This window comes from Papio anubis, chromosome 6, assembly GCF_008728515.1.
Source record: "Papio anubis isolate 15944 chromosome 6, Panubis1.0, whole genome shotgun sequence".
In the NCBI taxonomy this organism is placed as follows: domain Eukaryota; kingdom Metazoa; phylum Chordata; class Mammalia; order Primates; family Cercopithecidae; genus Papio; species Papio anubis.
In genome coordinates, this window is record NC_044981.1 from 33,923,568 (window position 1) to 33,951,460 (window position 27,893).

The 27,893-nt window shown below is 40.8% G+C and overlaps 1 protein-coding gene and 1 pseudogene across 4 annotated transcripts in view; one reads left to right on the forward strand and one right to left on the reverse strand.

Annotated features, from left to right (window-relative positions):
• Positions 1 to 27,893, reverse strand: part of FKBP5 (FKBP prolyl isomerase 5) — a 116,592-nt gene that overhangs the window by 32,662 nt on the left and 56,037 nt on the right. For all 4 annotated transcript variants that reach the window (XR_002521530.2, XM_003897498.5, XM_017957823.3 and 1 more), the window contains 2 exons: positions 15,874 to 16,016; positions 14,845 to 14,959 (listed from right to left, as the gene is read on the reverse strand). Coding sequence is in view for 3 of the 4 variants with exons in the window: in XM_003897498.5 (XP_003897547.2) it covers positions 14,845 to 14,959; positions 15,874 to 16,016 (258 nt within the window). In the remaining variant the exon portion in view is untranslated. The remainder of the gene's footprint in view (positions 1 to 14,844; positions 14,960 to 15,873; positions 16,017 to 27,893) is intronic.
• Positions 1,910 to 2,562, forward strand: LOC101019957 (annotated as a pseudogene).

Sequence of the window (27,893 nt, forward strand, 5' to 3'; positions counted from 1 at the left end):
TTAAAGTCTGAACAAATCATTTAAAGATATATATATATACACACACACACACACACACACATATATATTTATCAATGTTCAGAATCAGTCAGCATAAAGCATTCAATAAAATCCAACATCCCTTCATTATAAAAAACCCTCAATAAACTAAGCATCAAAGGAATATACTTCAAAATAGTAAGAGCCGCCTATGACAATATCTTTTTTTTTTTTTTTTTTGAGACAAAGTCTTATTCCATTGCCCAGGCTGGAGTGCAGTGGTGCAACCATAACTCACCGAAGCCTCTATCACCCAGGCTCCAGTGATCCTCCTGCATCAGCCTCCCAAGTAAGCTGGGACTACAGGGGCATGCCACTATGTGCGGCTAATTTTTTTTAATTTTTTTGTAGAGACAAGGTTTCACTATGCTGCCCAGGCTGGTCTTGAACTTCTAGGCTCATGCAATCCTCCTGCCTTGGTCTTCCAAAGTCCTGGGATTACAGGTGTGAACCACTGCACTGAGCTGTCAATATCATACCGAATGGGCAAAAGTTGGAAGCATTCTGCCTAAGAACTGGAACAAAAAAAGGGTGTCCCCTCCTATTCAGCATGGTACTGAGCCACAGCAATCGGTAAATGGCAAGTCCTAGCCTGAGCAATCAGGCAAGAGAAAGAAATAAAAGGCATCCAAATTGGAAACCAGACCTCTACCTCTCACCATATATAAAAACAAACTCAAGATGGATTAAAGGCTTAAATGTAAGGCCTCGAAGCATATAAATCCCAGAAGAAAACCTAGAAAATACTCTTCCGGACATTGCCTAGGCAAAGAATTTATGACTAAGTCCCCAAAATCAAATGCAACAAAAAGAAAAACTGACAGTTGGGACCTAATTAAACTAAAGAGCTTCAGCATAGCAAAATAAACTACCAACAAAGCAGATGGACAAACTACAGAATGGGAGAAAACATTTGCATATTATGCATCTGACAAAGGACTAATATCCAGAATCTATAAAGAACTTAAACAAATCAACAAGAAAAAAATAAATAGCCCCATTAAAAAGTAGGCAAACGACATGAAGAAGCAGTCAACAAACATGCAAAAAATGCTCAACATCACCAATCATCAGAGAAATGCAAATCAAAACCATAATGAGATACCATCTCACACCTGAGTCAGAATGACTATTATTAAAAAATCAAAAAATAACAGATGTTGGCAAGGTTGTGGAGAAAAGGGAATGCTTAAACACTGTTGATGAGAATGGAAATCAGTTCAACTCCTGTGGAAAGCAGTTTGGAAATTTCTCAAAGAACTAAAAATCAAACTACCATTTGACCCAGCAATCCATTACTGGGTATACAACCAAAGGAAAATAAATCGTTCTATCAGAAAGAGAGCTAGCATTTGCACTGACATGTTTACTGCAGCATTGTGTGTGTGTGTGTGTGTGTGTGTGTGTGTGTTTGAGACACAGTTTCACTCTGTTGCCCAGGCTAGAGTGCAGTGGCATGATCTTAGCTCACTACAACCTCCACCTCCCAGATTCAAGCAATTCTCCTGCCTAAGCCTCCCAAGTAGCTGGGACTATAGGCACCCGCCACCACGCCTGGCTAATTTTTGTATTTTTAGTAGAGGTAGGGTTTCACCATATTGGCCAGGCTGATCTTAAACTCCTGACCTCAAATGATCCGCCTACCTCGGCCTCCCAAAGTGCTAGGATTACAGGCATGAGCCACCAAACCCAGCTTGTTTTGTTTTGAGACAGGGTTTAGCTTTGTTGTCCAGGTTAGAGTGCAGTGGTATAAATGTGACCCAAATGATCCTCCCACTACAGCCTCCTGAGTAGCCGGCACTACAGGTATGCATCACCATGCCTGGCTTTTTTTTTCTTTTTTTTTTTTCTGTAGAAATGGGGTCTTACTATGTTGCCCAGTTTGGTCTCAAACTCCTGGGCTCAAGTGATCTTGCCACCTTGGCCTCCCAAAGTGCTGGGATTACAGGCATGAGCCACCATGCCCAGCACAGCACTTACTCTTAAGTACAGTTATATTCTTAGTAGCAAAGACACAGAATCAACCTAGGTGTCCATCTACGGTGGATTGGATAAAGAAAATGTGGGCTTCCTTCCACTACGGCCACCACTGGAGAGCAGCAGCTATGGCTCTGTGCTACCCTATGGCCGTGGGCCTCAATAAGGGCCACAAGGTGACAAGAACGTGAGGAAGCCCAGGCACAGCTGCCCTGGCAGGCACCTTACCAAATACACCAAGTTCATGCAGGATATGATCTGAGAGGTGTGTGGCTTCACCCCATACGAGCCGTGCACCATGGAGTTACTGAAGGTTTCCAAGGACAAATGGGCCCTCAAGTTCATCAAGACAAGGGTGGGGATGCACATCCGCACCAAGAGGAAGCAGGAGGAGCTGAGCAATGTCCTGGCCACCGTGACAAAAGTCACTGCCAAGAAGGACAGAGCACTCTGCCCTCCCCTCTCTCCAAAGTAAAGAATAGCTTGATAGACTTGAAAGAAAAAAAAAAAAAAGAAAATGTGGTACATATACACCATGAAATACTATGCAGCCATAAAAAAGAATGAAAGGATGCCCCTGCAGCAACACAGATGCAGTTGGAGGCCACTATCCTAAGTGAATTAACACAGAAATAGAAAACCAAATACTGCCTGTTCTCACTTATAAGTAGGAGCTAAACTGAGTACACACAGACATAAAGATGGAGACAAGAGACACTGGGGACTCCAAAAGTGAAAAACGATGGAGGGGTAGGTACAAGGCCTATATTCTATGTTCACTACCTGGATGATGGGTTCAATAGAAGCCCAAACCTCAGCATTACAGACAATATATCCATGTAACAAACTGGCACATGTCTCCCCTGAATCTTAAAAATAAAATAAAATAAAATAAAAGAATTCATCAGCATAATCTCCCCTGGAACAAGAAATTAAGACAGCTAGTTGTGGTAGTACACTAGCTTGTAATCTCAACTACTTGGGAGGCTGCAGCAGGCAGATCGCTTAAGCCCTGGAGTTCAAGACCAGCTTGAGCAATATAGCAAGACCCAGTCTCTAGAAGGATAAAAAAAGTTAGCTGGGTGTGCACCTGCAGTCCCAGCTACTCTGGTGACTGAGGTGGGAGGACGGCTTGAGGGCAGGAGGTTGAGCTGCAATGAGCCACAACTGTGCCACTGCATGCCAGCCTGGACGACAGAGCAAGACCTCATTTCCAAAAAAATTTTTTTTTTTTTTTTTTTTTTTGAGACAGTCTTGCTCTGTCGCCCAGGCTGGAGTGCAGGGGCATGATCTCAGCTTACTGCAAGCTCTGCCTCTCGGGTTCACGCCATTCTCCTGCCTCAGCCTCCCAAGTAGCTGGGACTACAGGCGCCCCCACCATGCCCAGCTAATTTTTTGTATTTTTAGTAGAGATGGGGTTTCGCCGTGTTAGCCAGGATGGTCTTGATCTCTTGACCTCATGACTCGCCTGCCTCGGCCTCCCAAAGTGTTAGGATTACAGGCGTGAGCCACCGTGCCCGGCCAAAAAATGTTTTAAAAAATAAAATAATTTTAGACAATTTTGCCTTCCCCTCTTCATTTCCTACCCTCACCACCTTTTGTTAAAATAACCCAGAATCCAGACTGTTATTGTTTTTTTATTATTATTTTGAGACAGAGTCTCCCTCTGTCACCCAGGCAGTGGTATAATCCTGGCTCACTGCCACCTCTGTCTCCTGGGTTCAAGTGATTCTCCTGCCTCAGCCTCTTGAGTAGCTGGGATTACAGGCATGTGCCATCATACCTTGCTAAATTTTGTATTTTTAGTAGAGATGGGGTTTTGTCATATTGGCCAGGCTGGTTTTGAACTCCCAGCCTCAAGTGACACACCTACCCTCCCCTCCCAAAGTGTGGGGATTACAGGTGTGGGCCACTGTGCCCAGTCCAGACTGTTTCATTATTAATATTACTTTTTTTTTTTTTTGAGACAGAGTCTTGCTCTGTCGCCCAGGCTGGGGTGCAGTGGCCAGATCTCAGCTCACTGCAAGCTCCGCCTCCCGGGTTCACGCCATTCTCCTGCCTCAGCCTCCTGAGTAGCTGGGACTACAGGCGCCCGCCACCTCGCCCGGCTAGTTTTTTGTATTTTTTAGTAGAGACGGGGTTTCACTGTGTTAGCCAGGATGGTCTCGATCTCCTGACCTCGTGATCCACCCGTCTCGGCCTCCCAAAGTGCTGGGATTATAGGCTTGAGCCACCGCGCCCGGCCTATTAATATTACTTTTAACATTACAGCTCTACTGCTTCAGAGATCTTTCAGGATAAATGTATCTGATATGGGAATTACTTTTTTTTTCTCGCTACTGTTTCTCATGCCTTGAGTTGTTGCTTCCTATTTTTTTGTTTGTTTTGGTACATCTCACAGTATTTTTTTCAAAAATATGAGTCTGCAAATTCCAAAAAGTTAATTTTGTTTTCGTACATAAATGATAGTTTGGCTGAGTACGGAATTCTAGGTTGAAAATACATATAGCTATAGACAGTGTTCAAAAGCATTGTCTTTGGTGTAATGAGTAAGATTCTTATTCCTTTGCACATAGCTTGTTCTTCCTTGGAAGAGTTCAGAATTTTCTTGTAAGCTACAGAATTCAGAAATTTCACCAGGATGTCTGGGTGAAAAATCACTCCTTCCTCGTGGGTACCACTATCAACTGGCCCTTTCAATCTTAAGACTGTTTTTCTTTCATCGCCTATAGGAAATTTTCTATTAGATGTTTGATTAGATGCATATTACCTCTCCTGGATTTATTATCCGTATCTTCTAATTTCTTTTTCACTATTCATCCCTCTTTTTTCCTGTGTTCTGAGAAATCCTTGGCTGTCTTTCAGATCACCAGATTTCAGGGACTGTCCATTTTGCTCTTCAACCCTTCCTCTGAGTTTCAGTTTTGATTAATCATGGTCTAATTTCCAGAAACTTTCTTGTCCTCCCTTTCCTTTTTCAGGGAAGTCGGCTTTTTGACTTGTGAATTTGATGTCCTGTTAACCATTTCTGAAGACAATAATTAGTATTTTTAAAGTTCTCTTCTACTTCTTCTGTTAGTCCACTTTAGTGGTGCTTTTTTTCATGAGATTTGCTGATGATTCTTTGTCGTCTGGCCGTATTATAAAGGAAGGATTTGGGATGATCAAATGACTATAGTTAGCTGGCACCATTTTTCTAAGCAATTGGATATGTTTCCATGGCAGGCCTTTCTGCAAAAGGATGGGCTGATTGCGGGGATCTAAGGGTGAAGATTTCACAAATATTTATTAAGCATTTACTATGAGCTGGGCATGATGGCACAGGAAAGTTGACTTCAGGAGCAGAATACTTTAGCATTATTTACTGTGAAAAGCTGTCTTTTCACTTTTTTCCCCTTTAAATTTGTTTTAAAAGTTCAAAAAAGGCCGGGCGTGGTGGCTCACGCCTGTAATCCCAGTACTTTGGGAGGCCAAGGCAGGTGGATCACGAGGTCAGGAGATCGAGTCCATCCTGGCTAACACGGTGAAACCCCATCTCTACTAAAAATACAAAAAAATTAGCTGGGCGTGGTGGCAGGCGCCTGTAGTCCCAGCTACTCGGGAGGCTGAGGCAGGAGAATGGCGTAAACCCGGGAGGTGCAGCTTGCAGTGAGCTGAGATGGTGCCACTGCACTACAGCCTGAGTGACAGAGTGAGACTCCATCTCAAAAAAACCAAAAAGGTTTCAAAAACTGCATTCATTTTCCCTAGTCTAAGTCCCAACACTTGGAGTCTTTTGAGGCACATTTGATTTTATTATTTATTTTTAAATGTATTTTATTATTTTTCTGTTTTATTTTAGAACCTGGTCTTACTGGTTTTAGCTTGGGAGAAAAAGTCACAGCCAGACCCCAGTCTAGTAGTTTTCAGTCCTTGCCTGCAAACTAGAATAATCTGGGAGTTAAAAAAAAAAAAAAAAAAAGCCGGGCGCTGTGGCTCACGCCTGTAATCCCAGCACTTCGGGAGGCCGAGGCAGGTGGATCAAAAGGTCAGGAGATCGAGACAATCCTGGCTAACACGGTGAAACCGTGTCTCTACTAAAAGTATAAAAAATTAGCCGGGCACGGTGGCGGGCGCCTGTAGCCCCAGCTACTCGGGAGGCTGAGGCAGGAGAATGATGTGAACCTGGGAGGCGGAGCTTGCAGTGAGCCGAGATCGCACCACTGCACTCCAACCTGGGCGACAGAGGGAGACTCCGTCTCAAAAAAAAACAAAAACAAAAACAAAACGAAAACAAAAAAACCTTGTGCCTAGAGTTCCACCTTCTGAGATTTGAGATTCTTATTTAACTGGTCTGGGTGTCAGAATTTTTAAAAGCTCCCTAGGTAATTCTAAATTCAGGAAAAGTTGAGAACTACTGCACTGGAGGTTTACTGGCCCTGCTGTTCCCATCTTGTTTTATAACAACCCTGATGATTGCTGCACAGCCTGCTCAGGCTGCCTCATACCAGCTGACTATGAGCTTGGAGTTCCGCCTAAACCTGTTGAGAGGAACAGTATGTACCTCTGCATAAGTCCTCTTTACACCTGTCTTGGGTTGGATTTGCTGAGACTAGTTTCCATTGGTCCAACTCCATCAACTTTACATATTCCAGAAATTCTCTATAATTTCTGATCCACTGTTACATTCCTCCCCTTTCCAGCACTATTATTGATTTCTTTTTCTTCTTTTGAAAATCTTTGCTCCCTCCATCTATCATTTCAGTGAGATTTGGAGAGGGAAAGGAGGTACGCCAACAACTGGAACCTGTAGAACACTCTGTTGAAAATTTCACATTTAAAAATACTGCTGACTATCTGCATTCTTTGCATTCAAATGTGGCTGAAAGTACTGAGAGGCAAGAGAACCACATACAGCCAGCATTTTGATGGGCCTCTTCCAACCACTAAAGTTGACAAATCAGACGATGTGAGAGACTGGGGGATGGGGGAAGAGTAATTGGTAACTATTTAGAACCTTATGTAAGTCAGATTTGATTTTCTAAGAAAGCAAAGCTTAAAAGTAGCAATGTAGCCATGACTTGCAATTAAACTTAAGTATAAGGACTGAAGTATCAGTCATCATAATCATATCAATTAGAGTACCTTAGAACACAGTAACTTTTTAAATGAAAGGAAAACTTTGAATAAAAATTACAAGATGGTCATCTTAACTGACACAAGAAAAAGCATAGTGGGACAGATTCTAGAAACTGATCTGCAACCATTAGGATCCTCATACAAAGAGTAAAAATCAAAATTTCTTTGAGAAAGAATAATCCCATCAAACTAACCTAAGCTATCTCCTCCATACACAGACGAATTATGAAAAGGAAGTAAAAGTTTACAATTCAGTAAAAGCCTTCTTGAGTCCATAATGTTATTCTTCCCCCAGAACCTAGAGAAATATGAGTTAGATAAGATTACTATTAAGATACATGATTAATTTGAAGATGGTTATTAAAGGCAAATTAGGTCTCTAATAACCATGGTAGAGCCAAGAGGATTTGCTGATGGATGACGTGTAGTAGATAAGAAAAAGAGGAGACAGCCAGGCACAGTGGCTCACGCCTGTAATCCCAACACTTAGGGAGGCCAAGGTGGGTGGATCGCCTGAGGTCAGGAGTTCAAGATCAGTCTGGCTAACATGGCAAAACCCCATCTTTGCTAAAAATACAAAAATTAGCTGGGTGTGGTGGTATGTGCCTGCAGTCCTAGCTACTCGGGAGGATGAGGTGGGAGAATCACTTGAACCTGGGAGGCCACAGTTGCAGTGAGCTAAGATGTGCCACTGAACTCCAGCCTTGGCGACAGAAAAAGAAAAAGAGGAGTCAAGGATCTTTTTCTTTAGATCAATTAAAAGGAAGCAAAACAAATTAGTGAAACACAATATATAGGGTAGAAAAAATTAAGTGTCCACTAAATGTCTGACATTCTTGTTCATAACTATTTGTATTAGTCCATTCTCATGCTGCCATGAAGAACTGCCCGAGACTGGGTAATTTATAATGAAAAGAGGTTTAATTGACTTACAGTTTCACATGGCTGGGGAAGCCTCAGAAAACTTATAATCACGGCAGAAGGGGAAGCAAACATACCCTTCTTCACATGGTGGGAGGAGACAGAAAGGCCGGCAGGGTTTCCCTGCCAGACACTTGTAAAACCATCAGATCTCGTGAGAACTCACTCTATTATGAGAACAGCACGGGAGAAACTGCCCCCATGATTCAGTTACCTCCCACTGGGTCCTTCCCATGACACGTGGGGATCATGGGAACTACAATTCAAGATGAGATTTGGGTAGGCACATAGCCAAACCATATCACTGTCACACAACCTGTGGGAGTGAGAATTATTCCCATTTTACAGATTTAAAAAAAACTGGATGCTCCAGGTAGTTACGTAACTTGTCTAAAGTCATAAAAATATCAGGGAGCAATTCCAAGATTCAAAACTCAAGTCCATCACTTTCAAAACCTATCTGTCCCCTCCTCCACACCACTTCATTGTCTCTTTACACAGAAATGGCAGAAATTTAGTAAATCACATATCTATAACAACAAATTGTAATGGTCGATCAGTGTCTATTGTTCTTGTTCACTCTACAGCTGACTTTAGTTCCAGGTTTTATTTTATTTTATTTATTTATTTGAGACAGAGTTTCACTCTGTCACCCAGGCTGGAGTGCAGTGGTGTGATCTCTGCTCACTGCAACGTCCGCATCCCAGGATCAAGTGATTCTCCTGCCTCAGTCTCCCAAACAGCTGGGATTACAGGTGCCCACCACCACTCCAAGCTAATTTTTTGTATTTTTAGTAGAGATGGGGTTTTGCCATGTTGGCCAGACTGGTCTTGAATTCCTGACCTCAGGTGATCTGCCCGCTTCGGCCTCCCAAAGTGCTGGGATTACAGGCATGAGCCACCACACCTGGCCTAGTTCCAGGTTTTATATCTGGTTTCACATCTAAGTGTATCTGGTGATGCCATAAAGAAAAGGCAAACCAGTAAAGACTGAGAAGATTTCAAAAAGAACAAGGTGATCTTGGTTTTGAACAGGGACCACCTTTAGGGTAATCTTTGTTCTCCTCCCCCAGATAGCTAACTTGTTTAAAGGAGGAAAAACCAGGACATTTTAACCTTGATAAATGAAAGTATGACACAATAAATTTCTATAAAATAGATTTGTTCCAGAAAACCAAGGAAGTCTTTTGAGTGAAAAAGTAAAATCAACCATTTACTCTAAAATTTCCCAGGAAAGTACGTTCTATCAAGATGAAAGACAAAAGATTAGTCATTGCCCTTCCTTTTGTTCTTTTTTTTCTTTTTTTTTAAGCGGAGACAGAGCCTTGTTCTGTTGCCCAGGCTGGAGTACAAGTGGCATGATCACAACTCTCTGCAGCCTTGAACTCCTGGGCTCAAGAGATCCTCCTGCCTCAGCCTTCTGGGTAGCTGGGACTAGAGGCATGTGCTATCACACGTGGCTAAATGTTAAATTTTTTGTAGAGACAAGGTCTCTATGTTACTCAGGATGGTCTCAAATTCTTGAGGTCAAGCCATCCTCCTGCCTCAGCCTCCCAAATTGCTGGGATTACAGGTGTGAGCCACCATACCTGGCTCCCTTTGTTGACAGAAACAGAAAAAATAAAATGACATAAAACATAATAAAATACAGGAAGAAAAACCAGGATCTAATGACATAACTAATGAGACTGGAATAGGGTGGAAATAATGGGGAAATGGGAACAGGTTAATAGGGATGAGGGGGGGAATGACACTTTTGAGTATATTGTTTTTTGTATAGTTTAAAATCATGATAATGTTTCACATATCCAAAATAAAACAAATAATTAAAATTAACCAGAGCATGGCAGGAACCCAAAATGCAATATAAACAGTAACACATGAACAATTTGTTACAACTGAGTAACACAATCACATTGAAGGGGGTGAGGAAGAAAGAAGTTACCTCAGTTGGAAAGCAAGTGTTTTGAATATACACTATAAGGTCAATGACAAAAGGTACTATACACAAATATTTCCTAAAGTCAGTTTGTCACAGGGGTCTAGGTTAGCAATTCTAAAACCACCTTACATATACACTAGGATGGAGCCATGAGTATGCTGTGGAGAATGAGAGCCCTTTCTCACTTCTGGAGAATGGTGTTTCAAATGAGCAAAGGGCAAGTAAACTTGCAGTGTTGGATTGGAACTGGAACTGCAACTGCCAGTGAGTATTCATGATTTTTCACATATATATACAGGCTGGCCGGGCGCGGTGGCTTATTCCTGTAATCCCAGCACTTTGGGAGGCCGAGGCAGGCAGACCACGAGGTCAGGAGTTCGAGACCAGCCTGGCCAACATGGTGAAACCCCATCTCTACTGAAAATACAAAAAACAGCTGGGCGTGGTGGCGGGCACCTGTAATCCCAGCTACTCCGGAGACTGAGACAGGAGAATCGCTTGAACCTGGGAGGCGGAAGTTGCAGTGAGCTGAGATTGCACCACTGCACTCCAGCCTGGGCGACAGAGTAAGACTCTGTCTCCAAAAAAACAAAACAAAACAACAACAACCACTATACACACACACAGGCTGATACAGAAATACATATAGATGTATATGTATGTATGTTGAGGTTCATATGCTCTCTATCTCTCTGTCTGCTAAGAGGGTCTAGGAATGATGACATCTCATAGCAGGAGCAAACCTAACACTCAGATCTTAGTTTCTAAATGCCTTTCTCCAATAAAAGGAATCAGGGCTCTTTGGAGAAATGGTCGGTTCCAGGTCTGGGGCAGGAAAAATTTAAGACGAGCCATGAGTGTCTTGTGGTACCAGAAAGTAAGGAAGTGCTTTAAAAAAAATGGGGATAATATTGAAAGGACACAAAAACAAACTCAAAGGAGTTTCCAATGGTCAAATCTGGGACAATCTGAACAACAAAATAAATAAGAATAGTAATGAATAATAACTTACAGAATAAATACACACAGGTCCATAATGATATAAATCAATTGAATAAATATACAGTAGGATTCAAATTAATGTAGAGAGAATAACAGCAATAGAGAATTTACCATTAGTCAAAAGGTACAGTAATAACTGTTGCATGCAAAAATCAGCAAATGTCAAAATGAGTGTGTAAAGTTGTGATATAAAACAAGATAGTACTTCCCTCCTAATATTTTTTAATTACAAAGGGAAAATAGTAACTTTGCAGTAGTGAAACATGGTTTCCCACCTTAACCCAGTGTTCCAAGGTAACATCACCAGTAATGAGACATCAATATCATGTACCTCTTGATAATGATGAAAGGCACAACATCACTTCAGTGGTATTTTCAAAAAATGCATAACCTCAATCTAATTAAAAACATCCCAGAAACCCAAACTGAGGGATATTCTACAAAATGGTCAGTTGTATTCAAAATAGTAGAGTAGGCCGGGTGCGGTGGCTCACGCCTGTAATCCCAGCACTTTGGGAGGCTGAGGCAGGTGGATCACCCGAGGTCAAGAGCTCAAGACCAGCCTGAACAACATGGTGAAACCATGTCTCTAAAAAAAATTAAAAATTAGTCAGGCATGGTGGCGTGCGCCTATAGTTCCAGCTACTTGGGAGGCTGAGACAGGAGAATTGCTTGAACCCAGGAGGTGGAGGTTGCAGTGAGCTGAGATTATATCACTGCACTCCAGCCTAGGTGAGAGAGCAAGACTCCATCTAAAAAAAAAAAAAAAAAAAAAGTAAATACAATGCTGGATCTTGAGTTTGATCTTAGACCAGAAAACGACAGTAGTGTAGTAACTGGTGAAATTCAAATAAGATCTGGAAAACAGTTACTGGTACTACATCAATGTTAACTTCCTGATTTTGATAAATGTACTGTGATTAGGTAAGATGTTAACATTTAGAGGAAGCTGTGTGAGGCATATAAGGGAACACTGTATACTAGTTGTGCAACTTTTCTGTAATTCTAAAATTATTTCAAAACAAAAAGTTAAAAAAAATTGACTCCCATCACAAGGATTACCAAAAGCAAGATTTGATTTAATTTAGTCTGCTCTAAAGTTGTCTCCACAGTAGTAATGTTGTGGTATTGTCCATAATTGGGAAAAGTTTTCCCTCTTAGTTGACAAAACCCTCCAGTTTAAAAATATAAATTACTGAATCTAGGGAGTTCCTGTATCCATAGGAGTAAACCTCTACCTTTGTATATACATTTGAAATTTTTCATAATAAAAATTTAAAATACACATTATAGACAAGCTTAAGTGCTTACTAATATAGTGAAGATGATTTTCTATCATTCCTACAACTTCTGTAAATGTTTAGAATTCTATGATGGAGTTTTAGGGCTAGTAGGACCTTAAAAATTAAGCGGTTCCACCTTGCCTCACTGCATAGGAAGGATGCTAATGCCCAGAGGTGAGGTCTAGTTGGAGCCAGCCTGAGACCAGGGCTGAGGCTGGAACCCTATCTCCCAACTCCTAGTCTGGAGCTACTTCCCTGATATTCTACATTTAAAGCTCTTCATGTATTCTAAAACTTATCCCAAATGACAATTTGGGATAAGTAATATTTGTAACTGCTTCCCAAAACAACAGAATTTTAACTGACTTTCCAAACTCGTAGAAATGAAATATGGGCCGAAAATAGTATATACTTTAAATATAAGAAACTCAGCTATTCTTGTTTTCTGTTTAAATGAACTCTATTTTACTTTTTTTTTTTTTTTTTTAAAGTCAAGGTCTCACTATGGTGCCTAGGCTAGAGTGCACTGGCTATTCACCGGTGTAATCATAGCATGCTATAGCCTCGAATTCCTGGCCTCTAGTGATCCTCCCATCTCAGCCTCCCAAGTAGCTGGGACAACAGGTGTACACCATTACACCTAGCTTTTGAAATCTTTATTTTAAACAGAACTTTTATAATAGTTCATGTTCCCATCCTTGTTGAATGATTTGATTTTTGTTCTTAATGGAAGTATTTCTCTGTTTTCTCACAACTCTCTTTTGAAGGATTTCAGCTCACTAATGACACTTCTCAAGCATTTATCTATGAAGAAAGCCTTTATTGAACACCAAATGTGTGTCAGGCACTGCAGGTAATGCTGAAAACAAAAGGATGAAGAAAGATTCTGGTCCTCAAGCACTCATAGTATATTGGGATAAATGGGCAAATACTGATTACAATGTAAAGTGACAAGTAGTATACACAGTGGTATATATAATTTGCTCTGGGAGGGAAGAAGAGTTAGCTATCTCAGTCCTCAGAGATGCCCCTTCTCCCACTTAGCAAATGAAGAAACGGAAAAGCTTCAGGTTACTCAATAAACACCAAAGCAGGACTTGAACCTAGGTCTACTGATAGGGAATAGAATGAACATTATTATCCAATATTGATCTAAATGATGAACTATTTTTTATCTTGATGACAGCTGATGAGATGGATTTGAGTCCTAAAGAGGATTATAATCTACTGCTCTGTTTAGTAACTCTGTAACCCTGGGCAATTTATTTAAGATCTCTGAATTAACTTTTCTTATCTGGGGACAGGAAATTTTACCTCTTAAGGCTGTGAGAAATAAATGAACAAATACATCAGGCAACAAATATAGTTGCTGGCACACCAAAGAGTCCATAGACTGAGAATTTCTTGTGGATGGAATTACTTTGTATTCATTTTTGAGTTTGTAGAGGCTGGTAGCATGCCTGGCACACAGATGTTGAATTAATATTTACTAAATAAAATTATTAAATAAATGTTGAATCTGAAACTATTTTTTTCTTTTTTTTTTTTTTTTTTGAGACAGAGTCTCGCTGTCTCCCAGGCTGGAGTGCAGTGGCGCCATCTCGGCTCACTGCAAGCTCTGCCTCCCAGGTTCACGCCATTCTCCTGCCTCAGCCTCCCGGGTAGCTGGGACTATAGGCGCCCTCCACCATGCCTGGTTAATATTTTGTACTTTTAGTAAAGACGGGTTTCCCCGTGTTAGGCAGGCTAGTCTTGACCTCCTGACCTCGTGATCTGCCCGCCTCGGCCTCCCAAAGTGCTGGGATTACAGGCGTGAGCCACCACGCCCGGACTTTTTTTTTTTTTTTTTCCCCCACAGAATCTTGCTGTTGTCCAGGCCGGAGCCAATGGCACAATCACGGCTCTCTGCTGTAGCGCTGATCTCCAGAGCTCAAGTAATTCTTCCACCTCAGCCTCCCAAGTAGCTGGGACTACAGGGACGTGTCACCACACTTGACTAATTCTCTTGATGCTTTTTAGTAGAGATGGGGCCTCACTATGTTGCCCTGGCTGGTGCCGCATTCCTAAGCTCAAGAGATCCTCCTGCCTTAGCCTCCCAAAGTGCTGGAATTACAGGCGTGAGCCACTGTGCCCGGCTAAGACTATCTTTGAGATATATTCAATACTTTTTTTTTTTCTGAGGCAGAGTCTCGCTCTGTCACCCAGGCTGGAGTGCAGTAGCACCATCTTGGCTCACTGCAACCCCCACCCCCCCGGTTCAAGTGATTCTCGTGCATCAGTCTCCCAAGGAGCTGGGATTACAGGCGTGCACCACCATGTCTGGCTAGTTTTTTGTATTTTTAGTAGAGATGGGGTTTCGCCATGCTGGCCAGGCTGGCCTCAAACTCCTGAGCTCAGGCAATCCACCCGCCTCCACCTCCCAAAGTGCTGGGATTACAGGCATGAGTCACCGCGCCCAGCCGATATGTTCATTTCCATAAACATATTTTTTTTAAGTCTCCATTTCATCCATATAAATGGTCCAACTTTTAAGGACTAGTTCCCTCTTACTTTAATACTTACTTTCTACTGTTGCTCCTTCGTTTGGATTTGAATATCCCTCTCCTTTCCGTTTGGTTCTCCGGATAATGCCTCCATCTTCAAATAAGTCCTCTCCTTTGAAATCAAGGAGCTCAATCTAGAAAGAAAAAAGGAATTCAGCTGAGAAAAGACCAAATAAAGCCAATTTAACATATGTGAAGGCAAGGGCAACCAATTATTTCATTTTACAAAATAAAGCTGTTTCAAAATGTATACATTCATTTATGCATCTTAATTATTGGAAAAGTAGCCAAAAAAAAAAAAACCCACTATACTTTTTCCATACTTGGAAAGAATTTCACATAATGATAATGTCTAGGACTATATCCTAAGGGACTGCAGTGCAAAGACAGGAAATACTAGGAACACTACCCTGTGGGCAAAAAGCCAGACCTACAAGGTGCTGGTGTAGAACACTTTGTCTGAGGCCACAACTTTCCCACCCTGGATTTATGGAGTTCCCTTCTCAAAATGTAAAAATAAATTTCATGAATGTGGCCTACGACTGATTAAAGGTATATTTTACCTAGCTGGGGTAGTTCTTAAAAATCAAGTTTTGCCAAATATATGTAATTTCAACACAGGTTGAATAATGTTTTATCACCATCAAACACTTCTAGAGAAGTGAGATCTGTGACATATAAACCTTTATAATATGAAAATACCCTGCAACTTGACATAGGCATATTTCAACATTTATTGCCAACATTTCCATCCTGCATTCTGGTCAATTTTGAGTATGTCACACTCACACCATGGACCAGATTCTTTATTTCTAAGTGTAGTGTCTTTTGTGTATTTGGATATGACCTTTTTGTGCTGGAAACACGTTTCTCAAAAAGCACTGGCACGTGCACCCTTGGGTTTGTGGGAAACAATCCAAGAAGCCATGCTCCAAAATAAGTAAGTTGGATGTGATTCTCTATAGCTCCTTTTCCCACTGCCTGTTGCTTCAAAGCCATTCCTATTGTAGAGCAGATGCTGACAAGGCAACATCACACACATACTTGCCTCAAAAAAGAGAGTTGCATTCGAGGGAATTTTAGGGAGACTGCCAGCCGAGCCATATGCATATTCTGGTTTGCACAGTAAATGGCATATCTCTCCTTTCTTCATGGTAGCCACCCCAATGTCCCATGCCTTGATAACTTGGCCTAAGAGAAAGGAAAAGGTAGTTGAAAGCTATCAGCCCTATTTAAAAATATTTAACTTTCATTAAACAAAAGTTCAAATTTCCAGTTTTTCATACTACATATTCAGCTAGAAAGTATGGGCTACAAGATGACAGAGTGCTACATACAAATAAATAAATTATTATTTATTTCAAGGCTATCATAAAAGATTCCCTGTTGATTGGCCCAGCACTTTGGGAGGCTGATGTGGGAGGATCGCTTGAGTCCAGGAGTTTGAGACCAGCCTGGGCAACATAGCAAGACCTCATCTCTTAAAAAAAACAACAAAAAAACCCCAAGGAACACAGCTGGGTATAGTGGTGCACACCTATAGTCCCAGCTACTCCAGAGGCTGTGGTGGGAGGACTGCTTAAGCCCGGGAGCCCAGGAGGTTGAGGCTTCAGTGAGTCAAGATTATGCCACTGCACTCTAGGCTGGGTGACAGTGAGACCTGTCTCAAAAAGGATTCCATGCTGAAAGGGATGAAAGTAGTATAAATTCCTAAACTACTCAAAAATTAAGTCTTTGAAAACTGGTGGTAACATTATCCATGAAATATGGCTGTGTTGCAACTGTTGCTTAATTTATCATTTCAACTATAATAAGCACACATTTTCTAGGCAAAGATAGAACAAAAATAGTATTGAAAAATAGAGTTTGTCCTAAGGAAGCTTGTAATTTAGTTGGGTAGACAAAAAAAAAAAAAAAAAAAAAAAAAAACAAGAAGTAACCAGAACAATATAAATTGCATAAAAGGGTCTATGAAACACATTTCTTCTCGAAATTTAGAATCAGAAAAAGGTTTCTTTAAACAAAAACGTATGTGTCTTTTTGTCAAACCACAACTACAGAACTTAAAATGTTTTATTTTTTGCCTACTTCCAGGAAACTAAGTTAAATTTACTGCTCAATTGTAGGACTATATTAGGCTATATAATTGTAATCTCAATGTTTACAGTTCCTATGATGTGCATCATTATCTTACTGTAAGCAGTATCAAGTCCTTCGGGAAACAATAGAAAATTCAGGCAATTTAAAAGGCTAATTACATTTTGGTGGGGCATAGTGGCACTTTAGGAGGCCAAGGCGGGTGGATCACTTGAGGCCAGGAGTTCAAGACCAGCCTGGCCAACATGGTGAAACCCTGTCTCTACTAAAAATACAAAAATTAGCCAGGCATGGTGGTATGTGCCTGTAATCCCAACTACTTGGGAGGCTGAGGGAGGAGAATCACTTGAACCTGGAAGGCAGAGGTTGCAGTGAGTAGAGATCATGCCACTGCACTCCAGCCTGGGCAACACGGCAAGACACTGTCCCAAAAAAAAAAAAAAAAAAAAAAAAAAAAGGCTACATTACAAATGAGGTACTTTGTTAATCAAAAACATTAAGTATCTGGGGGTTGGGCACGTTGGCTCACGCCTGTAATCCCAGCACTTTGGGAGGCCAAGGTGGGCAGATCTCTTGAGCTCAGGAGTTTGAGACCAGCCCAGGCAACACGGTGAAACCCCATCTCCACAAAAAAATATTGAAAAAATGAGCCAGGCGTGGTGGTGCTTGCCAGCTACTCAGGAGGCTGAAGAGGGAGGATTGCTTGAGCCCAGGAGGTCGAGGTTTCAGTGAGCTGAGATCATGCCACTGCACTCCAGCCTGGGCAGCAGAGTGAGACCCTGTCCTGTCTCAAAAAACAAAAACAAAAATGTAAGTATTCAAAGTAGGATCAGATAAGAGATGAACCCCAGAGGAAGTGAATTTGAAGTGAGCTGGTGGTAGGATATTAGGACAAGTGAAACCCTACATAACCGTATGTAAGCAGGGATGGATAAACCATTTGTCATTCATGATTTTGGCTTAATCTTCATTAAATATTACAACTTTTCCAAATGTAAGCTACATTTATTTCAGTTAAAAATATATGTTAAGTGGCCAGGAACAGTGGCTCATACCTGTAATCTCAGCATTTTGGGAGGCCAAGTGGGAGCATCCACTTGAGCCCAAGAGTTTTAAGACCGGCCAGGGCAACACAGTGAAACTCCATCTCTACAAAAATTTAAAAAATTAGTGCAGCATGGTGGCACATGCTTGTAGTTCCAGATACTTTGGAGGTTAAGACAGGAGAATAGCTTGAGCCCAGGAGTAAGAGGCTACAGTGAGCAATGATTATGTCACTGCACTCCAGCCTAGGTGACAGAGCGAGACCCTGTCTCTTAAAAAAAAAAAAAATTATTCAAGTAATACATGCCTATTATTAAAACACCCATGAAAGAGATGGAAAGTCAAAGCAGAAAGGCCATCCATTTGTTCCTTATAAGTCACTGTTTTGTTTCTTTGGTATCCTACTGTGTGCTGTACCTTTTTAAAAAAATTTAAAACACAAATGACAGTGAACTAGACATTCAGTTCCAAACTACTTTTTCATTTAATATGTATCTTCATCCTCTTTCTCCAACAGTAGAAAGGAGGATGTACATTTTAGAGGTCAAAAATGCAGCATACTCTAACCTCAGACTACCTGGATTTAAATACCAAGTTTGCCTTTTACTATCTGTGTAAACTTGTGCGAGTTACTTAATCTCTGTGCTGCAGTCTCCTCACCTGCAAAATGTAGATAATAACAGTACTTGCCATATGTTTTCAGTTGTTTTAAGAATTATTAGACAAAACACATCAAATACACAGCATGGTGCCTGGCACATAATATGTATTTGATAAAGGAAAAACATTATTGGGTGTATAATACAACAATCTCCTATTGATGCATATATTACCAACAGTAATCTAATGAGACTACTTGTCCATTTATGTTTGCCTACTTTGCATAAGTATATTTGGAGGGTAAATTCCTGGAAGTGCAAAGGTGATATGCATTTTAAATTTGATAGTTATTGCCCAACTGTCTTTATAAAATGGCTTTTTTTTTTTTTTTTAAGAGACAGGGTCTTGCTCTGTCACACAGACTGGAGTGCAGTGGTATGAGTATCGCTTACTGCATCCTCAACCTCCCAGGCTCAAGCAGTCCTCCCACCTTAGCCTTCCAAGTAGCTGGGACCTCAGACATGTGCCACCACATTGGGCTAATTTTCTTCTTCTTTATTTTTTTTGTAGACAGAGTCTTACCATGTTGCCCAGGCTGGTCTTGAACTCCTGGACTCAAGAGAACCTCCTGCCTCAGCTTCCCTAGTAGCTAGGACTACAGGTGAATACCACCATGATTTTAAATTTTTCTGTAGATATGGAGTCTTGCTACATTGCCCAGGTTGGTCTTGAACTCCTAGCCTCAAGTGATACTCCTGCTTCAGCTTTCCAAAGTGCTGGGATTACAGGTGTGAGCCATTGCATCAGCCCAGTTTTTTTTCATTTTTAAGAGACAAGGTCTTGCTATGTTGCTCAGGCTAGATTCGAACTCCTGGCTCAAGTGATCCTCCCACCTCAGCATCTGAGTGGCTGAGACTACAGGCACTTGGCTTCAACTGATTCTTAACAAGAGTTTGAGAAAGAAAAAGTAGCCTCCCCAACATCTGGAAACTGCCTGAACACTTACAGCTAGACCTCAGTGTTGTTTGAAGCTGGCCTAGGGATCACAGGGAGGCCATATTATTCTCCTGTGGGACATAAACAATCTCGCAAAATATCAACATGAGACAAGGTCACTCTGAGACTGTGTCCAAGTGAGACAAAACAAAAATACTTCAAAATTTTGTCTGGCTGGGCATGATGGCTCACACCTGAAATCCCAGCACTTTGGGAGGCTGAGGCGAGTGGATCACCTGAGGTCAGGAGTTCGAGACCAGCCTGGCCAACATGGTGAAACCCTGTCTCTACTAAAAATGTAAAAATTAGCCAGGCGTGGTGGCACGTGCCTGTAATCCCAGCTACTTGGGAGGCTGAGGCAGGAGAATTGCTTGAACCTGGGAGGTGGAGGGTGCAGTGAGCTGAGATCATGCCACTGCACTCCAGTCCCATTTCAAAAAAGAAAAAAATTTTTTTTTTGTCTAAGCCCAGAGGAAAAAAACAAGGTCACTTTACAAAATACCAAACATCCCCCTCTCCTGGCTAATATGAGTGACTGCTGCTTCTCTACCAGTTCTAGTTTTGGTCTCACTCTAGTTGGCCCACCTCCTAATAAGATTTATTAAGATACCCCACATCCTAACAGCATCCAACCGAGAAAGCTCTGCTTTCTTAAAACTCCCCAAAATCACCTAATACAAGCCCAAGTCCTATAAAATATTCCTTCTAACACTCTTACTGAGATACTCCACAGTTCGCATGGTATGCATCCTCCCTCGCAACTAATGAACCAACGTGTTCAACTATAGGTGTGTTCCTAGTGGTCTGTGGCTGCAGGGCACTGATAAGGCCCACTCAACTGATGGGAGCAGTGTGTGGGACCACACCGCAGAACAGGAAACCAGCTGTATCACTCAGTATATTTGCAAACAGAATGGAGAGCATCAATTAGTCTGGAGTGGGTTAAGCAAGCTTCTACATCACATTTCCTTAAATTCCTAGAGGTAGAATTACTGCACCAAAAGCATAAATATTTTCCTTTTTTTGAGATAGGGTCTCACTTTGTTGTCCAGGCTGGAGAGCAGTGGCATAATCTTGGCTCATTGCAACCTCTGCCTCCTGGGTTCAAGCGATTCTCGTGCCTCAGCCTCCCAAGTAGCTGGGATTACAGGCACGTGCCACTACGCTTAAGGTAATTTTTGTATTTTTAGTAGAGACAGGGTTTCACCATGTTGGTCAGGCTGGTCTCAAACTCCTGACCTCAAGTGGTCTGCCCACCTCGGCCTCCCAAAGTGCTGGGATTACAGGTGTGAGCCACCATGCCCAATCCCCAAAGCATAAACATTTTAAAGATTCTTCATCTTTAGGACCTCAGTCGTAGGTAAAATACACCAAGAACAGGCCGGGCGCAGTGGCTCACGCCTGTAATCCCAGCACTTTGGGAGTCCAAGGCGGGCAGATCACAAGGTCAGGGGATCGAGACCATCCTGGCTAACAGGGTGAAACCCTGTCTCTACTAAAAATATAAAAAATTAGCCGGGCGTGGTGGCGGGTGCTTGTAGTCCCAGCTGCTCGGGAGGCTGAGGCAGGAGAATGGCGTGAACCCAGAAGGCAGAGCTTGCAGTGAGCCGAGATTGCGCCACTGCACTCTAGCCTGGGCAACAGAGCAAGACTCTGTCTCAAAAAAAAAAAAAAAAAAAACCCACCGGGAATATATAACATCAATTTATTCTTACACTTGATCTAGACTTCAATTTTACTAGCTTAATACAATTTATCAATTTCAGGAGTCTTATTCCATTTGTAATAAAATATAAAATGAGAATATATATATATACACACACACACACAAATGTGTAATATACCTATTACTAAATTTAAATGCTTTTTTATGTATGTAACTATAGGCAGGTGAAAAAGTTTAAAAGTATATAAAGCCTAGTATAAAAACAATTCATTATACTTTTTCTTCCTTCTGTAATGTAATACTTCTTTCTGGCTTAAAAAAATTATATAACATATTTTAAGATACAACATTTTAATCACTTAACACTTTCATTTATAATAAAGACTATAGTGACTACTTCAGAACATTCTGACTACATAATGTTTCCTCCTTGAGTTAAAAAAAAATGCTTAATTGTGGGGGGAAAAAAAAGAATTTACTACCTTAGGTATTTTTTAAAGTGCACAGTTCACTATTTTTAAATATATACACATTGTTATGCAACCAATCTCCAGAACTTTTTCGTCTTGCAAAACTAAAATTTTATACCCATTAAACATTTCCTCCTTCCTGAACCTTTGGCAACTTCTATTCTACTTTCTGTTTTTATGAATTTGACTACTCTAGATAGATAACTCATATAAGTGGAATCAGATAGTATTTGTCTGTCACTGGATTACTTCACTTAGTATAACGTCCTCAAGGTTCATCCATGTTGTAGCATCTGCCAGAATTTTTCTTTAAAACTTAAATATTCCACTGTACGTTTTTATCACCTTTTGCTTATCTATTCATCTATGATGGACACTTGAGTTGCTTCCACCTTTTGGTTGCTGTTAATAATGCTGCTACAAACATGAGTGTACAAATATCTCTTCAAGACTCTGTTTCAATTCTGTTGGTTATATGCCCACAAGTAGAATTGCTAGATCAACATGGTAACCCTATTTTCAATTGTCTGAGGAACTTCCATACTGTTTTCCACCGCAGTTGCACTATTTTACATTCCCACCAACAATGCATGAGGGTTCCAATTTCTCTACATCCTCATCACTTGTTGTTTTCTGTTTTTTTAATAGTACCCATTCTAACCAGTATGAGGGTGATATTTCACTGTGGTTTTGACTTGCATTTCCCTAGTGATCAGTGATGTTGAACATCTTTGCATATGCTTGTTGTCCATTTTTATATCTTCTTTGAAGAAATTTCAAGTCCTCTGCCCAGTTTAAAAAAATTTTTTAGACATAGGGTATCACTATGTTGCCCAGACTGGTCTTGAAAGCCTGGCTTCTAAGTAATCCTCCCACCTAGGTCTCCCAAAATGCTGGGATTACAGGTATGGCCACTGCAACTGGTCCTTTACATATTTTTTAATTGGGCTATTTTGTTGTTTTTGTTGAGTTATAGGAGTTGTTTGTGTATTCTGGGTATTAACCCCTTATCAGATATAAGATTTGCAAATATTTTTCTCCCATTCCATAGGCTACCTTTCATTCTGTTACTGTTTGATGCACAAAAGTTTTAAATTTTGATGTATTCCAATTTGTTTAATCTATGATGTACAGTAGTTTATGTTTAATTGTTTTACTTTTGTTGCCTGTACTTTTGATGTCATGCCAAGAAACCACTGCAAAATCCAATGTCATTAAGCCTTTCCTCCATATTCTTTATTTATTTATTTTTTGAGACGTTTCATTCTTGCTGCCTAGGCTGGAGTGCAATGGTGTGATCTTGGCTCACTGCAACCTCTGCTTCCCGGGTTCAAGCAATTCTCCTGCCTCAGTCTCCCAAGTAGCTGGGACAACAGGCATGCGCCACCATGCCCATCTAATTTTTTTTTTTTAGTAGAGACGGGTTTCACCATGTTGGTCAGGGCTGGTCTTGAACTCCTAAACCTCAGGTGATCCGCCTGGCCTCAGCCTCCCAAAGTGCTGCCATTACAGGTGCGAGCCACTGTGCCCGGCCTTCCTCCATATTCTTACGGGAGTTTTACAGGTTTAGATCTTGCGTTTAGGTCTTTGATCCATTTTGAGTTAATTTTTGCAGATGGTGTAAGATAAGGACCCAATTTCATTCTTTTACATGTGGATATCTAGCTTTTCCAACACCATTTGTTGAAAAGACTGTCCTTTCTCCCACTGAATGGTCTTGGCACCTTGTTGAAAAATCACCACCTTTTAAATGTACATTTACATTTGAATATGAGCATACTGAACACACTATAGGATGAAAGCTACACCATATCATACAGAAAAAAATTACTTTTTCATATGGGAGTAGTAAAGGAGAACAAGAAAGGTAAATATTTTAACTGTAAAAGATTTCCTTTCAAAATATAAAAGTTGACAAACACTTAAGGTTAATCACTTACTAAGCTTCAGGTAATTAAAAGTGCATCTTATTCATTCCTGCTTCACCTTCCTTGAGGGATTCCGAGGACTTAGTACCAATTTCTGATCTCTATTTTAACTACTTGCATATTCTACTAATTTTTATGTTAAAAATAAGAAAAACCTCATATAATAGATAATACAGACATCCTTTCTTCTTTTTACACTAAACAAAGCAAATTATTTTTCCTATATACTTTTTCCTCATATATTTTAGGTTTTTTGTTTTTGTTTTTAGTTTTTTGAGACGGAGTCTCACTCTGTCGCCCAGGCTGGAGTGCAGTGACACAATCTTGGCTTACTGTAACTTCCACCTCCCAGGCTCAAGTGATTCTCCTGCCTCAGCCTCCCCAGTAGTCTGGGATTACAGGCATATGCCACCACACCAGCTAATTTTTGTATTTGTAGTAGAGACGGGGTTTCACTATGTTGGCCAGGCTGGTCTTGAACTTCGAACCTCAGGTGATCTGCCTGCCTCAGCCTCCCAAAATGCTGGGATTACAGGCATGAGCCACTATGCCTGGCCTAGTTTTATTTTAAAATAGCTATAAAAGGGCTCTAATAATCATCCCTACCCCCTACCAATAGTAACTAATCATGAATTAAACAAATTAATTTATGTATTTTGTTTTGTTTAAGTCAGCGTCTCACTCTGTCACCCAGGCTGGAGTGAAGGCGTGTGATCATAGCTCACTGAAGCCTTGACCTCCTGGGCTCCAATGATCTTCCCATCTCAGCCTCCTGATTAAGAAGGCACCACCACGCCTGGCTAATTTTTATATTTTTTGTAGAGATGGGGTTTCACCATGTTGTCCAGGCTGGTCTTGCACCCTTGGGTTCAACTGATCCTCCTGCCTTGGCCTCCCAAACTGCTGAGATTACAGTAATTTATGTTTAAGACTCTTTTAAAGTGTTCATATCTTATGCTACATTGTATTTTTGTCATTTCTCTAACTACTAAGAGAACTAATCACAGGATAACCTCTCCCCACCTGCAAGGCTTATAATTAAAAAAAAAAAAAAAAAAAAGGGAAAAGGGAAAGAAAACAGATATGGTGTCATTATCTGTCCTGGGACAGCCTTAAGGATCAACTCTGCCAGACTAAATTGTTACACACTTGAAGGCAGGGGTCATGTTTTAATTACTCTTTGCAAAGAACTATAGCACTACAATATTTTACTCAAAAAAAGAACAAAGGCATAATGTAATATCGAATTTAAATGGAGTGAGAAATTTGCTCAGCTTTTCACAGGCTAAATCAGCTCCTCCCTGACATCCACTCAGCAGTGGAAACTGGAAGCATTCCTCCTCTATCGAAAAGTACCAGGAAAAACCAAAGTAAGTACTTTCTTAAAGTTTGCTGTCTTTCTGGCTCACACTTTTGGGGACAATTAGAAAAATTAAATATTTTAGCCTAAAAGCTTTCCTTACAAATCTCCTGAATGCTCCTAAACTGAATGTAAAAAAAAAAGTAAACAGATATTAAGAACATATTGGCTGAGGGCAGTGACTCATGCTTGTAATCCCAGCACTCTGGGAGGCTGAGGCAGCAGGATCGCTGAAGCCTAGGAGTTCAATGCTGTAGTGAGTTATGATGCATTCCAGCTCTGATAACAGAGCAAGTCTCTGGAGAGAAGGAGAGAAGGAGGGAGGAGGAAAAGAGCGAGCGAGCGAGCCAACACAAGCGCCAGCGCTTTTGATAAATCTTACTATGACATATCAATACTGGTAAGAAATGTCTTCTGTGGCCGGGCATGGTGGCTCACACCTGTAATCCCAGCACTTTGGGAGGCCAAGGTGGGTGGATCACGAGGTCAGGAGATCGAGACCATCCTGGCCAACGTGGTGAAACCCCGTCTCTACTAAAAATACAAAAATTAGCCGGGCATGGTGGTGTACACCTGTAATCCCAGCTACTCAGGAGGCTGAGGCAGGAGAATCACTTGAACCCGCGAGACAGAGGTTGCAGTGAGCCGAGATCACACCACTGCACTCCAGCCTGAGCGAGAGCAAGACTCCGTCTCAAAAAAAGAGAGAAATTTCTACTGTATGTCAGGCACTCGATAAATAGTGCTAACCAGGACCTACTTCATTTCTATACCTGGTTTGGGCTATGCTTTAAACCTTAAGATCTAACATAAGAAAGACTATCTGGATTTGAATCCTGGCTCTGCCACTTACTGTATAGCCTTGGGCAATTTACCAAGCTTTTCTGTACCTTAGTCTGTATTATAGTAAACAAAAAATCACCTCAAACCAAAAATGGTTAATAACAGTAGGTAACCAAACCATAAAAGAAAAAATTGATAAAACTGACTTCATCAGAAGTAAAAACTTCTCCAAAGACCAATTAAGAAAATAAAAAGGCAAGACAGACTGGGAGATCATATTTGCCAAAGTGCTTGTCCTTTTAAGTACAACTCAATAAGACAAACAACCGATGTTTTAAAATGGGCAGAAGATCTGAACAGACACTTTACAAAAGAAAACATACAAATGCCCACTAAGCACAAGAAGAGAGACCCTCAATCATCACTAGTCATCAGAGAAATGCAAACAAAACCCAAGGTGAGATACTACTTCATACTTACTAGAATGGCTAAAATTAAAAAGATTGACAATACTACATGTTAGCAAGGATATGAAAAACTGAATAGCCCCAAATTGCAAACAACCAAATGTCCTGTTTTTGAATGGGTGAACAAACTGTGGCATTCCCAAATTGTGGAATACTTCTCAGGAATTCAACATGCAAGAATCCCAAAGTCATTATGTTAAGTGAAAGAAGTCAAACACCAAAGATAATACAAGATTCTGTTTATACGAAATTCTAGAAGAGGCAAAATTATAGGAACAGAAACCAAGTTAGTGACTGCCTGGGGCTCAGAGTCCACGAAGGAAAATGACTGCAAAAGGACATAAAAATACTTTTTAAAGTAAAGAAATTGTTTTATATTTTGATTGTGGTGGTAGTCACAGAAATATTATCAAAATTCATCAAACTATATACTTAAAAGGGTAAACTTTATTATATGTAAATAATACCTCAATTAAAAAAACATTCAAAGTAGCTTTGACACAAATGTTAGTATGATTGTCACCTAAATTATACTAATTATACAAAGAATCAAGAAAATAGTAAGATTGAGGCCGGGTGCGGTGGCTCATGCCTGTAATCCCAGCACTTTGGGAGGCCGAGGTAGGTGGATCACGAGGTCAGGAGATTGAGACCATCCTGGCCAACATGGTGAAACACCATCTCTACTAAAAATACAAAAATTAGCTGGGCCTGGTGGTATCACTGCAGTCCCAGCTACTCGGGAGGCTGAAGCAAGAGAATCGCTTGAACCTGGGAAGTAGAGGTTGCAGTGAGCTGAGATCACGCCACTGCACTCCAGCCTGGGCAACAGAGCAAGACTCCGTCTCAAAAAAAAAAAAAATTAATTAATTAAGATTGGTAGGTGAATTAAATGAGATAATACACATAAGTTCCTTGGCCTGGCACTGCAAGTACTTAAAGTACTAGCTTATTAGACTTTCAACATATATTTTCCCCTTCTTACCCCAATATGCTACTGGCTGAGTAAATTAACAGGTATTTCTACTAATGATCATAGATCATAATGCAACAAAAATTAAGATTTTATTAATGTAACAGGCAGAGTACTCATATTTACTTCATTATGGCTAACTCTCACTAATAAGAGGGTAGTATAGAAATGTGAAGAATCCAAAACTATTGGTTTATTTTTCTCTTATTCCTCAAATCTGAGGGAAAAGTATAAAAAGTAGGATTTTTATCTTAGTGATTCTCAGGCATGTTAGTCACATACCAAAAACATAAAAAACAACCTCAATCAAGTAGCCTAGTATCAGATATATCACCAGGCTTTTACAGGGGTGAATGGAGAGGGGTGAGGCTTTAGTACTCTTGGGATGTAGGCCCAGCACTTTGGGAGGCCGAGGCAGGCAGATCATGAGGTCAGGAGATCGAGACCATCCTGGCTAACATGGTGAAACCCTGTCTCTACTAAAAAATACAAAAAATTAGCTAGGCATGATGGCAGGTGCCTGTAGTCCCAGCTACTCAGGAGGCTGAGGCAGGAGAATGGTGTGAACCCGGGATGCGGAGGTTGCAGTGAGCTGAGATCACGCCAATGCACTCCAGCCTGGGCGACAGAGCGCGACTCTATCTCAAAAAAAAAAAAAAGAATAGGGTAGAAATAAATCTTTCA